The 17,647-nt window shown below is 34.0% G+C and overlaps 2 protein-coding genes across 3 annotated transcripts; one reads left to right on the top strand and one right to left on the bottom strand.

Moving 5' to 3' along the window:
* The first annotated feature begins 3,060 nt into the window (after positions 1-3,060).
* Positions 3,061-5,176, top strand: LOC120078456 (cyanidin 3-O-galactoside 2''-O-xylosyltransferase FGGT1-like). Of its 2 annotated transcripts, none has more exons than XM_039032724.2 (2): positions 3,061-3,200; positions 3,593-5,176. In XM_039032724.2, the coding sequence occupies exon 2, from the start codon at positions 3,624-3,626 to the stop codon at positions 5,004-5,006; it is 1,383 nt and encodes a 460-aa protein (XP_038888652.2). In that variant the 5' UTR covers positions 3,061-3,200; positions 3,593-3,623; the 3' UTR covers positions 5,007-5,176. The 2 variants fall into 2 exon arrangements, with proteins under 2 accessions (XP_038888652.2, XP_038888653.2); XM_039032725.2 differs by having other exon boundaries at positions 3,063-3,200; positions 3,597-5,176.
* Positions 5,177-5,622: 446 nt separating this feature from the next.
* On the bottom strand, positions 5,623-8,685 carry LOC120078458 (OPA3-like protein). Its single transcript, XM_039032726.2, has 4 exons — positions 8,013-8,685; positions 7,350-7,484; positions 6,847-6,933; positions 5,623-6,084 (listed from the first exon to the last, which is right to left on the bottom strand). The coding sequence occupies exons 1-4, from the start codon at positions 8,139-8,141 to the stop codon at positions 5,926-5,928; spliced, it is 510 nt and encodes a 169-aa protein (XP_038888654.1). The 5' UTR covers positions 8,142-8,685; the 3' UTR covers positions 5,623-5,925.
* Positions 8,686-17,647: the final 8,962 nt, after the last annotated feature.

Genomic DNA, 17,647 nt, shown 5'->3' with positions numbered 1-17,647 from the left:
TTCTTCCGGTGGTTTGATCTATAGATTGGGGTCATCATTCAATCCAACTTGCTTCAGTCATCATCACCGGCATGGTAGAGTTCACTGTCTGTAGATTCCATCAGTGGTGGAATTCTCTCTTCTCCTTCGATCTGTAGATTCTGGTGGGTCAGCTCGCCATCCGTCCAGCTTGTTTCGGTTGTAGAGGTGGGTTGCAACATTGGATCTATAGATTTAATTGTGGATTTTTTCGATCCGATTGTCTATTTGTCCGATCTATTCATGGGTCTTTCGATCCAGTTGTCGTCGTACTTTTGCCAGATCTGCCATCTCAACTATGTTCACAAGGTTCAGCGTTCCAATCTTTGAGCTCCAGTTCGGATCTCTTCAAGTTTATGGGTTGTTTAAGTTGTTTTCTTGGAAAGGTAAAATTTTCTTTACATATGTATTTTTAATTTAGTAATTTAAAGTTATTTCATTCATTTTATTTGATGATTAAGCTTCTTGAAATTTTGAAATGTTGGAATTAAATTAGTTGAAGAATATATACTTGGTTGGTAGTCTTGCTTGGTGTGGTTTAAGTGTATACCAATGCAGCTCGACTAAGCCCTTCGGTGTCGAAGACGATGCCGGAGAAATCATTTTTTTTTCAATTATATATAAACTAATTTGGTTTTACTTTGTTGATTAAGCTTGGTTGGTGTGGTTCAAGTGTTATTTCATTAATTTTATTTTTATTTCAATGATTAAGCTTCTTGAAATTTGTTAATGTTGGAATGAAATTAGTTCAAGAATATGTATTTGGTTGATAGTCTTGCTTTGTGTGGTTCAAGTGTATATTAGGACCAATTTGTTAATGTTTTAGGTCTTATTGTTGATTATAGTTAAATTTACAAGCTTACGATTACGTAATTTTACCTTGTTATTTGTTTTTTTTTTCTTTGTAGATTAAGTTGCATATTTTACAGTCATGGATGGAAATGAATAAAATGTCAGATGAGTATGATTTAGGGGTTGAGATGTTTATTAAAAATGGTCTACAACATTCAAATATACCAAATGTCATGAATTTTCCATGTTTGAAGTGTGTGAACGTAAAGAATCTAAATGTGAACATAATAAGAGATCACTTATTTTTTAATAGTTAAATCAAAGTTATCAGACATGGATTTTTTACAGTGAATCATCACTGAATAAGAGAAACAATGAAAGTGTGTCTACTAGTGAAAGAGACAAAATTGATGAGGATGATGTTGATGTTGATGACTCAATTGGAATGTTTGAGGATGCATACAACTATTTTAATGAAAAACCCGATAATTTTAAAGAATTATTAGATGATACGAAGAAACCATTGTACCAAAATTGTAAAACTTTTATCAAAATATCTACATTGATAAAGTTATATAATTTGAAAACTAAATTTGGATGGAGCGATAAGAGTTTCACTAAGTTGATGGAATTAATTCATGTTATATTACCTAGTCCTAACGAAATTCTAACTTCTACTTATGAAGCTTCTTCATTTGATGTCCAATTTGATTGAATACAAATGTGTTGGAATCATTTTTTCGAATTTTACATTTTGGCCACTATAAAACACTATAATCATCAGCAAATAAATATTTTATATCATTCAAACATATATATACTTAACCAATTTGACTTTGTTATAACATTTCCTGTTAATGTTTAAAATAATTAAATAAATTATAATGAATTAATTTCACTATTTTTCATCATCACTAGATAATTGAGGTTAAAAATGTAAAGTCTTGAAATCTAGGGATCAAATTCAAACAAAACTCAAATATTAAGAGTAAAATTGTAAGATTTTGAAATTTAGAGGCTAAATTGAAACTAAATTAAAAATTTGAAAACTAAATGTATAACATCTTGAAATTTAAGAACCAAGTAAAAGTTAGACCTCAAATCTAGAACAAAAAAATGTATCTTCCCCTAAAATTTTGGTAACACTCCTACAAAACGAACCCCGAGAGCAAACATGGAGTTGTGGGTATTGTCTAATGGTTGATTTCTTGGTCTATCTGTCAATGAAAATTTAAGAAAGTAAATAACAAACTAATCTCTTTCTCATTAAAGAATGATCAAAAGCAGAGTGCTATTAATAGACACTTTGTTAATAACATAAAGTAAATACGTTTACAACTTAACAGAAAAACAAACTTAGAAATGCAGCTGTAATTAATAACTAATCGTAACAAAACTAAAACAGATTAATGTCTCTTCCTAACAGAATAATATCATATTTGTTTTTTAAAAAAAATACAGAAACAGAGTCAATATACTTGGTATGGTTTCAATTTCAATTATTCAGAGAATCAAATTAAAATCTAATGTGAAAAAATGGGACAAGAATACTAGAACGGCTTAGAAGCATTGAGGCTAGAAGATGAAAGGATGAAAAGAAGGAAAAAGGAGGAGGGTAAGATAATAGGTCACGTGTAAGACATGACCTTAAAAGAATATTAAATTAATATAATTATCGAATCAATAATTAAATCATGAACCTCAATGCCAAGTCATATTTCTACGAGCCAACTAACGGTCAAAATATGCTAAGGACCATTTAAAACTATTCCCTATACTTCGGAGATAAAAGTGTTTATTTCAAAATTTGAGAGATTAAATAGACATCAAATGAGAATCTCATAAACCAAGAGTGTATTTTATCTTAATAATAATAACAATAATTGTCAATAAAAAAAATAATGATTGGATAATAAGGCAATGGTTGGTATTCATTATGCATACAACTCAACTTTCTATTTTCTATTTTTATCACGTACCAAACACACCCTAAATAATGAAAGATTTATTATGACTTACATCTATGTGTCTATATATATATATTTTGTAGTACTAAAAAAACATGGTAGATAAGAGAATTAGTACATCTAACTCAGTTTCCCCTCCAGCTCTTGAGACACCTTTCTTCCTCTCTCCCCTTCACTTGGCCATCAATGTCCATTCATTGTACCAACACAAAAAGAAATACAAAACAACAAATCTGTCTCTATGTGCTACTTTTGATTACTCATTGCCATAGCTCCTTGTCTTATTCTCATGACTGTCTTGGGATTTCAATTCTCATGCCTTCCTCAATCAATTTTTACACTACTTGTTAAATTGTAAGCTTTTTCCTCTTCATCTCACAATTCTTTGCTGCAACTTCCCACTTAAAACCTTCCAGGCTCCAGGTATGTTTGCTTACCTTTATTTCTTTGTTCAACCATTTTCTTCTTTTCTTCTGGGAAAAAAAAAATTACAAATATTCACAGAGACTAACCCTAAAATAATTAACTTGCATCTGATTCCAAATGAACATTTGTTTCCTTTGTTGTGCTTTTCAAACTATCATGAACATTTTGGAACAATCAATTCATCCATGTAGCTCATCCTTACGTTTCCCTTTTGCTTCAACAAAACCATTTGTTATCCTTCAACTTACATTTTCTTTCATTTTCTCTAAGAGGTAACAACTTGTCATGTGTTTGCATAGGATCAAGATGAGAACTCTGTTACTAAACCCCTTTTGATTATCACTATAAATTTGATATGTTACTCTGTTTTTTTCTTTATCTCTTGAAAGCTAGGAAAGAGGAAAGAAAGAGGTGTTAGCAATGGCTGCCACTTCCAGCCTGCACATAGCAATGTACCCTTGGTTTGCTTTTGGCCACTTAACTCCATATCTCCAAATTGCAAACAAGTTAGCCAAAAAAGGCCATAAAATCTCCTTCTTCATCCCATCAAAAACTCAAGCCAAATTGCAGCCTTTCAATCACTTTCCACATCTCATTACCTTTGTCCCCATCATTGTTCCTCATGTTGATGGTCTCCCTGAAGGTACTGAAACTACTGCTGATGTTTCTACTCTTCAACAGTTCAATCTCATCATGACTGCAATGGATCTCACCCAACCACAAATCAAATGCATTCTCCAACACATAAAACCCCATGTCATCTTCTTTGATTTCACCTTCTTTATGCCAAAATTGGCATCTCAATTGGGCATTAAGTCTATTTATTATAGTGTGATTAGTGCAACAACATTTGCTTATATTTTCGCCCCATCAAGGCAACTCTGTGGACATGATTTCACTGAAGATGATTTTATGCAGCCACCTCTTGGCTTCCCAAGTTCCACAGTCAAGCTTCATACTCATGAAGCCAAAAATATTGCATGCATGGCTAATATGATATTTGGCAGTGATATCCGTTTCTTTCATCGCCATTTCACCGGTCTTTGCGAGTCTGATGCTATAGCATTCAAGTCATGTAGGGAGATTGAAGGGCCTTTTGTAGATTATTTCATAAGTGAATTCAAAAAGCCTGTTTTACTTTCAGGACCTGATGGGAGCATACAAGAACCAACGACAACTTTAGAACACAGATGGGCTGAATGGTTATCAAGGTTCAATGCTGGTTCAGTCATATACTGTGCATTTGGAAGTGAATGTACCTTAACAAAAGACCAATTCCAAGAATTAGTATTGGGATTTGAGCTTACAAATTTACCATTTTTCGCTGCACTCAAACCGCCGCTCGGGGTTGACACAGTGGCCGCTGGCTTGCCTGAAGGATTTGAAGAGAGAATTGAGGGGAGAGGGGTGGTGCATGGAGGATGGGTTCAACAACAGCACATTTTGGAGCATCCATCAATTGGATGCTTTGTTACACATTGTGGGGCAGGGTCTTTATCTGAGGCATTGGTGAAGAAGTGTCAGTTAGTATTGTTGCCTCATGTTAGTGACCATTTTTTTAGAGCAAGAACAGTGAGTAGTTGTTTGAAGGTTGGTGTAGAGGTGGAGAAGAGGGAAGAAGATGGATTCTTTAACAAAGAAAGTGTGTGTAAGGCAGTGAAGACAGTGATGGATGAAGAGAATGAAACTGGGAAAGAGATCAGAGCAAACCGTGCAAAGTTAAGAGAGTTATTGCTTGATAGAGATTTGGAGGAGTCCTATATCGGCAATTTCATCAACTATCTCCAAGCTTTAGTTGGATGAGAAACAAGGAAACAGGCTGTTTTGTGTGCGTTTGGTTGTTGATCAAAACCGAGTTAGATTGTATATTAATAAAAATGAGATCGAACCTCCGATCTTCGAGACAATGACTAGTGCTTTACCTACTGAACTACATTCAAATTGACATATTGTATGTTATTAGTATTTACTCATCTATGTGCCACAACATACATGGAAGGAGGTTGAAGAGTTTTAGAAAGCATTTAATCACTTACTTGTTTCATCGGACCAATCCCACGAACTTGCAAAATGTTAAATAAAATTTTATAATGTCTAATTTACGTTCCCGTGTACGAACGGACTCTGAAATACGTCCATATTATCGATTATACTCGAGTCTTATTAGTTTCTATGTTCTTGTGCAGTAATTTCTCATGTCCGACTCATAATAAGCCTTCCAAGGTTAAATTTTCTCCGTTTTTTATTACGTGGGTCTGAAAACTCTGTCGAAAGGCCACCTAGAAAAATGTACACGTAATGATGTTTGAAAAAGCTACAGGGTCGAGAAGGTATGAGATGTCTCAATATGGAAGGGCACAATTAATGCTAGAGCAAGGTCCCGACAACCCATTTTCATGTGTATGTTCATACACCAGTCTTGCAAAAACAAACAAGTTATTCAAATTATATAGTTTCTATACAAAACAAACATTGCCATATAATAAAGATGTCCATATTTCTGGACATATACATGCCAATCATCTAGAGATTTGGATTATCAGTTAATCAATTTTCTTTCAATTTCATTTCAACATTCCAGAGATGGACAAAATATTAACAAGGCTGCAATTTCTTTCGCGACAAAAGCCTTTATTAACAGCCTCTGTAAGAAATATTGAATTTCAATCAACCGATAATAAAATGCTCAGTTAATCCATGGCTTACTAGATCTTATTGATGATCAAGAGTGTTTCGCCTGTTCAGCTTCAGCAGTATGTGGATGCCTGAAATGAAGTAAGCCAGTTAGACCTCGTCCCTTGGACAACTGTTCCAGATTTTCGATCTTCTGTTTAAGAATTTCTATTTCTCGAGCTATATCTTCATCCCTTTGCTTCATCGCCTATAGACAATAACAAACATGTAAAGATATTTGGAAGAAGAACAAAGTATGCTTAAACATTAGTTTAAATTCAAGTCAGATCAAAAGCACTTATATGTGAAGCAATGAGACCAATTTTCAGTATTTTTCAATCAGCACATGAGAACAAAAGAAAATGAAAAGAATGCCTGCACATAATACAAGAGAATACGATAACAAGAACTTCTGGTGGAACAAATTGCATTGTCGTTGGTGGGTCTTTCCCTAATTTCGGAAATACCAAACAACATACAGAGATCAGCTAAACTAAAATCAATATCTAACTTTATTTTTCTTGCCGTTCTAGTGAAGCAAATGCACGAAAATTGTATAAAATATAACTTCCAAATCTGGACCAGCTATCTTGCCCTAGTTCAACAATAAACTTTAAACGGTCACTCTACAAACACCTAATCTAAATCTATATACCTCCATAACTCCAGCTTCTTTGTCATGTTCCCCACCACCACTTCCCTCCCCCGGGAAAGGAGGCATATGTAGAATATACCCTGAGGAGAATACAGGTATTCGGAACGCACTACGTCCAAGAAGGTCATGAACATAAATTACAAAGTTATAGCCCCCCCCCACCTCACCCCCAACAAAAGAAGCACTATGCATTTAGAGGAGGGAAGATTATAAAAAAAAATATACCAGAAGGAATTCACACTGTTAAAAAGACAATTCTTTTGAATAAGGAAACAAATAAAGGAAACGAGAAAAAGGAAGAAAATTTCCAAATACCTCCAATTCTTGCCTGCGGAGCTCCTCCTTTCTTGCTTCTGATCTCGAACTTCTTTGAACCTCAAAAATAACAGCAGCTCCAGCAACCTATGGGCAGAGTACAGCTGATATTAAAACTGGGAAATGTACACTTCTAACGAAGCAATATGATCATAAGTATATCGATCTCTAAATTTTTTTTTTTTTTTTTTTTTTTTGGCACACTGGATAACATGGTGCTTTTTCAAAAGGATAGTTCACATTTTTAACTTTTAAGTCCATTATCATAGCTCACTAAAGGTAAAACAAGGAAAACTAGTTTGTGCAATTGTAACAAACCAGAATTGGTGGACATTGTAAATCAACTTCTATTGTAATCTTTATATTTCAATGTGAAAGAGATATACTTCTAGAAATCAAGATATCCCAGTAGAAGCACAACAAAATCCTTCTTTACAAAGCAGCATAAAGACATATGCTGAGACAATTTTTCTAAAAAGATGAGAGAGATGAAATCATTTTACCGAGAATACAAAGAGCTCCCCGAGAAGATCTGCAGCCGCTTGGACAGCTTTCTCTTCATTCAGGGGCCGAATGGCAACATCTGTTGCATGACCATATATTCTTCGTTGCACATTCGTTGAAAACCGATGATTTGCCTGGTTCAATATTAAGAAAGAACAAGATGACAACATCTTACAATCCATCCCACAAGGAAGAATTCGTGCTAACAAATCAAACTATAAGGTTTATGAGCAATAAACTTATCTGCATTCCATGAACACCTAACCTATGTATATGATGTACATGTCTCTAGAAAAAGGGTAATCAAAGCATTGGGATGCATGTGCATCAAATTTGAAACAACTGATTTCACAAGCTTAGATATATAAACATGTTCATTACTTGGCACAAGACTTAAACTGCAGAATTTTATAACAGTAAAGTTTACATTTCGACTTTCTCCTAAGGGCTACAACTCATGGAACATACAAACGTAAACCATACAATTATACAAAGAAAATAGACCAACAGCACAACATAAACGATGGACAATGATAATTTCACTTGATTTCAACTCTCATAAACAACCCATTTGTGCAAAATGAATCATAAAAGAATTAAAGAAAACAAACGATCAAATAATTACATTAAAAGGAATGTAAATCCATGAAATGATACGAAACCTGTGCGATGTTGATAATACACTGCCTAAACTTTGGATGCAATCCAGCCTCCTTCTTGAGGCGATTGGCGATGGGTTTGCAGATGGTTTTCAAAGCAAGGGCCCCCAACTTGACAACAGGGAGGATCATTTCTAGCCAACGCACCCTTTTTTTCCAAGAGGTGAACACAAACTTGAGTCGAGGTTTAGAACATAGAACTGATGGAAATTAAAGTGGTGGGGAAGAAATAGAAAAGTTGATTGGTGTACTTGGTCACTGTTGACCGGGTAGCCGATTCCGCAAACATAATTGCGTGGGGAAGAAGAAAGAGGATTGAAAAAGAAAAGACAGAAAAAAGAGAGAAAATTCGAATCGACGGGAAGAAATCAAATGCAGACGGATGTGGATGGATCCCAGTCCGAACAATCGAGAATTCGATTCGTTCCGCCATTACAATCTGCAACTGATTCCACAAAATTACGGGTTAGAGACGATGGGCCTATGAGCCCTAACTCAACCTTCTAATCTGGCCGCCTAAAAACCCGACGTTTGGATGTTTGGAATGACAAGTCTCAAAATAAAAAATTTAGGAGTTTGGCATAAAATACAGATATTAAAAAGATATGTGTTTGGGTGTAGATTTAGAAAGTCGAAACATGTGTTTGGAGAACTTAGGAATAGAGTAGAGAATTATATCTCTTGAGTTCGTGGAATATTTCGTTATATCTAATTAGTGGTTGAATTTTATGTTAGTTTAAATTTGTCATCTTAGTTATTTTAATATAGTTAATATTAAAATAATCTAAAAATTTTAAAAGTGTTTTTTTTTTAAATTTTAGAATAGAGATTTGACTAAAATTATAAATTTACTTAATTTATTATTTTAATAATTTTATATTTTGATTTTACTAGGTTTTAAAATAAAATGTTATATAGATTTTTGTCATTTTATCTAATTAAATTTGGATTTTCTACAAATGTATCTTAAATAAATATAGTTAATTATACAATTGCAGTCTATGGGCTATTGTTTTAGACAAAAATCTACTCTAATTTTCTTTTTAGCTCTCCTTACTATTCAATAATAATAATAATACAAAACGAAGTATATAAAAAATGTTTTTTGAAGTGATTGATTTACCGCTAGGAGAAATAGAAGAAAATAAATGTAATATTCTCAAATAAAGGAAAGATATAAACAAAGAAGAAAAGAGAGAATTAAAAAGGTTAATCTAATAAATAACAATAATTAAAAAGAAAAACTCCAAATGAAAAAAATTAGAAAAAAGAAAAATTATATTTTAAAAAGCATTATTACAATTAAACTAAGGACTTATTTGGAATGATTTAAAAAAAACTGTTTTTCAAAAATTCATTTTTATTTAAACATTTTTTATTTAAAAAAACTCTTTAAAATAAAAATACATATATTTGACAACTGTTTCATAAAAGTATTTATATATATATTTGTTTAGTTTGTTATATACTAAAAATATTTTTCTTTTCAAAGCTGGTCGATCACGATCGAAGTTGGATGAATGGTGGAGAATGAATTAGAGAAATTGCAATATATTTCTAAAAGGAGAGTGTGATCTTGAAAAATATCTATTTTTTGTTTTTAGTGGAAAAATGTCTATCGATTGGGGGTGATTCATTTATTTTATTTTCCATTTTTACCTTCTAACTAAATGCCACATCTCCCGTTTCTAGATATTTCAAAAAAAAAAAAAAAAAAGGATTTTGTTTAGATTTTCTCGTGGATTATTTTATCCCTGCTAATTTTGAAATTTTGAGAAATATTTGGTTTCAATTAGTTAGTATAGATTAATATTCTGCACCATGACTCCAACTTTAGTTTAAAAAACTTAAAAAAGACTTCAACTATAGAGAAACCCACGGGACAAATTCATCTAGACAATAAGAAGACACTATATATATATATATATATAAAAGCTTAAATTAGGAAAAATAAATAGCCATGTATTAGATTAATTCAAAATATTTTTTCAAAAAAAAAATTAATCCAAAATAAATGAAAAGTTAATTTTATTTTAAAAATTAAAAAAATAATAATGAAAAACATGTGGATAGGTCCTGCCATCAGACATTCATTAATTGTTCTTATATTTTCAAAAGAATTTCAAAAGATTATATTATTTTTTAAAAAAAAAAGGAAAATGAAAAGAAACATTCGACTAACACTAAGGTTGGCAAAAATCCCTTCGATCGAGGTGAAAAATTTCCGATTTGATCTGGGATGGGGTCAAACTGGGGATCCTAACTAGGTCCTCGATCGGGGACTGGGTGGGGATGGGGAGGGTATCCCCACCCCGTCCCCGATTAATTTTTTTTTAAAGAAAAAAAAAAAAGGGATGGGTCCCCGCGAGGACCCGTTTCCCCAGCAAGGAATCCTCGTCCCCTGCCTTCAATTGGCGGGGGTGGGGGCGAGGATAGGGTGAAATACCCCCTTCTAGGATGGGGATGGGGAGCCCCGCCCTGGCCCCATTGCCAACCCTAACTGGCACATCTTTTTTAGTTTATATCTCTTCCTTTGGGTTTTCACATATATCCCCAAGTCCAAAAATCGGGCTTCTCCACTATCCAGTCTAGCACGCACAACTCAAAGATTCAACTCTCTCCTTCCATCCGACACACTGCAACTCGAAGAGAAGACCTCGAGCAAGAAAATTCATCTTCTCTAACATGATACAACTCGAAAATGGTTTTTTTTTTTCTAAAAAGATGAATCGGAACATTCCAATTCAACTCTAAATCGTACGGTACATGGAATCTGCGATTCATAACCATGAGTTGAATTGTTTTGCCTTAGTTCCGATACATATCATCGTGTGTACAACCTTGTTCCTATGGTAGAAAATGGGCACAGAAATATACTAAGGTGTAAAAATTATTTCTCAACCACTCATATTCATTTTTTCTTTCCAATCCCATCCTTCACTTTACAAATGGTACTTTTTCGTTTTTTTCTTTTTAAAACAAAATTAGCTTTTGAGAATCTCACATTGGTTAAGTTGGGGAATGCACTCTCCTTTTTATACTCCTATGTTGGACTTTGGGTCTGGACCCCGAGAGATACCTATGTTTTAGAGGGGTGAGGAGATATATTGTGTTTGAACAGGCGAGGAGTAACCGTTAGTCTTCTGCCATTCCCTTCTCTGACAATTTCGTGCTTTTTTTTTTTTTTTTATCTTATAAAAGGTGCAACTCTCAACATTTTTTTTATCAGATCACTCATTCTCTTCACAGTGAAATCTCTCATAATTACTTCTATCTTGTTTTTTTCGATTTCCCGAGCAAATCAATTTAAAGGTGTGACTTCAACGGTGTATTTCCGATCAAGAATTTTTTGGATTGTTTTATTCTGGAAACGATGTGGCAATATCATTAACCTGCTTGTACACTTGGGCTATTTTATGCTGGTTTCCATTTTCATTCATTCTTTTTAAAATTTTAGCGAATTTAGAGGAGTTTGCTTATGGAACCATTTGTTTATATTTTATATTATTCTATATTATTTTCTACTATGAAAAGGAATATAAGAATTTTGAGCTTTAATGTCGGTTGGAAAAAGTGAAACCGGATGTATAATGTCAGTTTAAAAAATAAAAAACAGATCTTTAATGTTGGTTTTAAATCGACATTGAAGATAGGCCACAATGTCGGTTTAAAACCGACACTAAATATCCCCATTTTTTTTTTTTTAACTTTAGTAAAAAAATCTCTCTCTTTCATTTCACTACCTTTCTTGTCTCTCCTTTTTCACTTGTCTTACAAACCCTCTTTTCTCCTTGAAAACCCTCTATTCTCTTTCATTTCAGATTTGGCATTCCTAGGTTCTTCTTCCTCGTGAAAATGTTGCTCCACTTCCTCTGGAACCAGACGCCATTGATCGAAGTTCGACGATAGCCACACCAATAGTCGACATTTTTCATTAATCCTCTATCGTATCCCATCCTCCTCCTTCTCGCTGCCGTCTCCATCTTCCTTGGCACTTGCTGGTGGCTCTCCTACGAGTCTGCCATTGAGGTTGTCGAGGATTAGATTAACTGGATTCTTTTTGCAACACCAATTCTCTTCATCGTTCTTGTTCTAGTCCTCTTCTCTGTCGATCCGAGCTTCTTTTCTTCCTTGCCTTGGGACTATCGCCATCACACGCATCACCTCCCGCCCGAAGGAAGCTCGTCGTAGGGCATAGTTGCACTGATCGTCCTACTGTTCGTTCTCGTGCAGTTTCAGTCCTCGTTTCGTGAGAGTTGGTCCATTTGATGGAGGTTTAAGGTGTATAAATATGGCGAACTCTGTTGTTGGAAAGCGATATAGGTATAATTTCTGTTGTTTTTTGTTTTTGAAAAAGGAAATCTATATTGTTTATATATAGTGAATGTCTCTGTTGTACTACTTGAAGCAAATCTTATTAGTTTGTTTTGATTTGGGCTTGAATGATCCATGAAGATTAACTTGTTTTTGTTTATCAAATAAATATAAATACTCTCTGCATCTGTAGACTTTTACCGACCAACAATGCCTTTTTTGTCAACATTTTTCGTGTAGTGAGCTCTGCATGTTTGATTCTAGTATGAGTGTTAGAGTTAGAAAATATACAGCGAAATTAAAACAGACCATTATGCATTCTAATTCATTAATTTTTTCTTTAAATTAAGCATGCTTATAAACTAATAAGAGGGTTTCATTATATACCTTTGAACAAACACTTGAAACTCGAATTCTAGTTGCAAATCTTCTCCAAATCGGCTTGTGAACCACCTCAAGGTCTTCCCTACTATCTTCTTGGTATCTTAGATTGAGTTGTGGGACTCAAAACAAGTTTGGATTAAGGAAAAAAGGAGAAGAAGATCGTTGGTTTAAGACATTGTGAAGAACACTTCTTCACAGCAATTTTTCAGCCAAATGCAACCCTTTGCATACCTGAATTTATCTCAAATCTGAAGTATATAATGCACGAAGAACATTTTTTTGCATGAATTACAACTCTAGCTTGAAGATCATGTTGAATGTTAATAGAATTATGAGTAAGAAGGTGATTCACCTTTTTGCTTAAAGTGGGAAAATCCTAATTGGGATTTTTCCAATTTTCTTCTTTTTCTTTTTAATTTGAAATTCTTTTTCAAATTAAATCTTAATTTTAATTTTTAATTCATTAATTAAAATTGAAATAATATGTTTTACAAAAATTAATTCAAAATTAATTTTTCTAATAAAATTAATAATTTAATTAATTCTAAATTAATTAATCGCCAATTCCACTACCATGAATCCCTATTCATGAATTTAATATTTAAATCATATTTAAATATTGATTGATTCTCCAATTTCGTTTAATTCCAAATTAAATGCGTAATTAAATCACATATAATTACTAATTCCCTTATTCTAATTTGAACGTTTCAAATTAACTTATCACTTTACTCTAAGGCTAATCCATTTGTGAGCTAGTAGGGGGACCTCGCGGACCTACAGATCATGGATTCCAACGATCCAAGATTAATTGGCTAAACTCTTTACACTGAATTAACCCTCATTCGTTAACTACTGGGTCACTCCACTAAAGCCCAGAGTTGCACTCCCCTCACTGTAGATATATTATGTCCACTCGATATGACCATGATCAGTAAGTTAACCCTTCACAGGTTATCTGTAATAACAACTGGGTCAAATGGTTGTTTTACCCCCAAGATTATCTCTTGTTCTTTAAATCCCGCTGGTCCTCTAATGAACAGTTCGTTTGTGATCTGATCATCAAACTGAGTCCCTCTCGAACCAACGAGAGGGTGAGGCCCTTTATTCAAGACTTAGAGTCAGCACTTAAAGGAACAACCTCTGTACTATCCTAAATGCGAGTAGGAGTGAATTCCATCTTGCACCTTATGTCCCTAGCTATTTACCCAGTCTTACCCCTGAAATGAATGTTTATTGAGTCGGTGTTGTTGACCCAACCCTCACCTATACAAATCTAAGGATAATCCCGAATAAGCAAGAGTTCATAGTTAGCTCGGGATTAAGGTCAAGTTACATAAGTCATCGCTTTGAAATAGTTAGTCTTAAATAGTAAACAACGTTATAAAGTAAGAGTGGCTTATTTCGTGGTCCGATCGTGTACAAACTCATTGCACAAGACGCCCCCATTCCTCATGTCATGACATGTACGAATTAGGATCACTTCGTCTATAGCACTTTACAACTCTTTGTAACAACTACAGAGTAGGCTGCATCTAATAGTGTTACTAGAATAAGACACCCAACCTTATTCATACACTATAGACCATTTTGACTATTTTACTTGAATCTGATCCACTTTTATGTCTCCACATAGAGTTCAAATATTCATGTAATAGTCATGGATCTTTTAGTTTATTGGATTTATTTCTAAAATAAAATAAGCAATTCATATATTTAATAACAACTTATTGAATTTTTCAGAACAAGTTTTATTGCTTACAAACCACGAGTTTTAGGACATAAAACCCAATAGTGAGTTCGTGGTAATTTCTTATGAGGATTTTAGCTTGAGTTGTAGAATCATCTACAATTTGATTTTGGTGATTGCACGATTCGAAAACTGAACGGGAGGTGGTAGAATGTTTACCGAAGAACTCGATAAAAGTGCCTTTTGATGGGTTCACGAGGTTTTGTTTTGTTGCAATCCCTATTATTTCTATTGTTATTTGTGATTGTTCTTGCTCGTTTTCTTACTTTTGAGTTTTGGATGTGGAAATTTTTGCAACCAATTGATTTCTTTAGTTAAAATCTTGAGTTTATATTTATATTTTTGGTTTAATTTGATAGAAGGATGACACATTTGACATGTCTACTGACTCTGAAGAGGATGTTTATGAGGTAGATATTCTTTAGATTCATCTCCCTAACACAACAGAGTTCATGAAATAGCTATTTATGTACAATGAGTCGTGGGTAGTGTCTTTACACATAGTAACTTTACTTTGTCTCAGAAAGCAGCATCATTGTCTTACTTTTAATCAAGTTTCAGGAAACTGGATGGATGCCCTGCCACATTATGGCTAAGGATGAATCAGAAAATATTTTGTGTTGTTCCAATTTATCTTAAAAGGTTAGAATTGTCTCTCTATTTGTTTATCTATTCTTGATTGATTCTTTATTTTTATACTACATTTCTTGGAATGTAAATGTTCCCAGTTTTCGAAGTCTGAATTTTTGGAAGGTAAATGTTTAACTTGTGCTTATTTATCACTCCTTTTTAAAGTATTTCTCCTTTTGCTTGTTGTAATATTCACATATGGGTCACTTGTGGGTTATTAATGCATTATGGGTCAGTTTTGTAGTTTATTAAGTTCATGAATATAGACAATAAATAGAGAAACATGTTTTCCATCCATGTTGAGAAGTTTGTTCCTTTATTGGACACAGCTTCCATGTTTAGAGAGAGCTTAGATCATATTGGTGAAGGAACTCTATATAAAGAGAACCTGGAAGTAAGATCGTTCCAAACCTCATTATGACAGAACATACACATTTATAATCAAACAACAATAGTTATGCATAAACTTAAAATTACAGCATGCTTCCAAAGGAAAATACTAAAGATCGAGTGAACTTAACCTTGAAGAACTTTTCTTCTTGTTTCCCTCGATCCAACATTCCAAACGTTCAACAGAACGAACGTCACCCCTTAGTAATCTCCTCGAACAGTAACGAGCGACACTCGACCTTTGAACAGTAAGCAGACACCACTAAGAAGCTACCTTGGTATTCTCAGTGTGAAAATCTAGGAGTTGTGGGTTCTAAATGAATTTGGTAGAGGGATGGAGGAACTGAATGATTGTATAAATGATCGAGTAAGTGGGAGAAAACTGGAGTCTATCGTATAGACTGAGTACTCGATTGTTTAGAAAACGAGTGTCTATCGTATAGCAAACTCGATGCACGATCATTTCTGCTCTCAAGCTATCGTATAGCTATTTCCTTTTGTGCGTACGATTATCAATCGCTTATCAATCGCATATTAAAAAAATGAAACCAATTTTCATTTTATCTATCTATTTCCATAACTAATCACAACTTCTCACTAAGTTCGTTATTAGGAGAAAAAACCGAAACCAATTATCCCATAATTGATTTAATTACAAATAAATAAAATATTCATAACCTATAGTTTTAATATCACATCTCATACAACATATAAACCATAGTTCTTTTTCTCCTTTATGGCATTTAATAATAATTCCTCCATTAAATGTATCTAATACATCAAGTCAATTATATCACATATAATTGAATCAATTTAATTATATCATATATAATCAAATTTCCTCTTGAACACTTCAAACTAACCCAAAAACTGATTCTCAACATGCATCCATTGAGCTACCAAGGGGACATTATAGACTTATAGCTTGAAGCTCCAATGGTACGTGAATAACTGACTAAACTTTTTAATCATGATATTCGCCATCCCTAACTGCCGGACACTCCACTAAAGACCGATAACTGCATTCTTCGCACTACATATATATTTCTATGTCTATTGTGTAGGATTGTATCAACAGTAGTGAAAGCACAAGGATCATCTAAGCACTCAAATTCACTAATTTTGGCATAATATAAAGCATGCTTCTGTAGAAAAATGGGTTTCAAGACATACCTCTTGTAGAACTTCTTCAAAGCTCCTTCTCCAGCTGCAATCTTCTCCATATCTTATTGTAGACCACCTCAAGATCTTCTCCACTATTCTCTTCGTGCTCCAGATTGAGTTGTAGGACTCAAAATAAGCTTGAATCAAGGGATGAAGGAGAAAAGCTCACTACTGCAACCTTGTTGAAGATTCTTTAAACTAGTTTTTCTCTCAAAACTCTTTTGATTGCATGCCCGATTTTCACTCCAATCTCTTCATTATATTAAAGATCAACATGAAAAGAGAAGAGCTACATGAGTTGTAGCTCATGCTTCGAGAAGACAAAGGCAAGATAAATGCTTCATGTGTGAGCTATTTAGGTGTACAAGAAAAAAACAAATACAAAACAATAAACTAGGGCACAAAGGCCTAGTACAAAAATACTCCCACTTGTCCTAGTCCAGCCGCGGATGGTCCCGTAGACCCATGTTCTGAAGGTGACCCTCAAACATTGTACCCGTGAGAGCCTTCGTAAATGGATTAGCAACATTGTGCTTCGAAGCTATCTTCGTGACAATCACGTCCCCTCGATGCACAATCTCTCAGATGAGATGGTAATTCTACTCTATATGCTTGTCGTGCTTATGACTCCGAGGCTCTCTGGAATTTGCCACAACACCATTATTATCACAATAAAGAGTGATGGGCTTAGACATGTCTGAAACAACTTCCAGATCAGTCAGAAACTTCCTGAGCCAAATGGCCTTCTTAGCAGCTTCACAAGCTGCTACATACTTGATAACGAGTAGAAGTGCACATTATTACAGTCCTAAGTTCTTAAACAATGCTGGCTTGCGCTGATAAAATATGTTAAATTGCGTCTAAAAGCATTAAGTTTACAACATTGTGTCGCATGCGTTCATCGCATAGAAACAATTGATTTTTGTGTTTTTATGTAGAATATGCATTGACACAAGGTGAAAAGCGCGATCATAAGAAATCAATGGTCGAGCGCAGCATCACCGCA

The sequence above is a fragment of the Benincasa hispida genome, chromosome 5 (assembly GCF_027475165.1).
Source record: "Benincasa hispida cultivar pf3 chromosome 5, pf3_genome.v1.1, whole genome shotgun sequence".
Classification (NCBI taxonomy): domain Eukaryota; kingdom Viridiplantae; phylum Streptophyta; class Magnoliopsida; order Cucurbitales; family Cucurbitaceae; genus Benincasa; species Benincasa hispida.
This window is presented reverse-complemented; position numbering and strand designations above follow the sequence as displayed.

Excerpts from the sequence above, each read along its gene's own strand:
- LOC120078456 (XM_039032724.2), top strand. The coding sequence starts at position 3,624 with ATGGCTGCCACTTCCAGCCTGCACATAGCAATGTACCCTTGGTTTGCT.
- LOC120078458 (XM_039032726.2), bottom strand. The coding sequence starts at position 8,141 with ATGATCCTCCCTGTTGTCAAGTTGGGGGCCCTTGCTTTGAAAACCATC. Across the intron at positions 7,485-8,012 it reads GTATTATCAACATCGCACAG|GCAAATCATCGGTTTTCAAC; the intron begins GTTTCGTATCAT and ends ATATTGAACCAG. Across the intron at positions 6,934-7,349 it reads GGGAGCTCTTTGTATTCTCG|GTTGCTGGAGCTGCTGTTAT; the intron begins GTAAAATGATTT and ends CTCTGCCCATAG.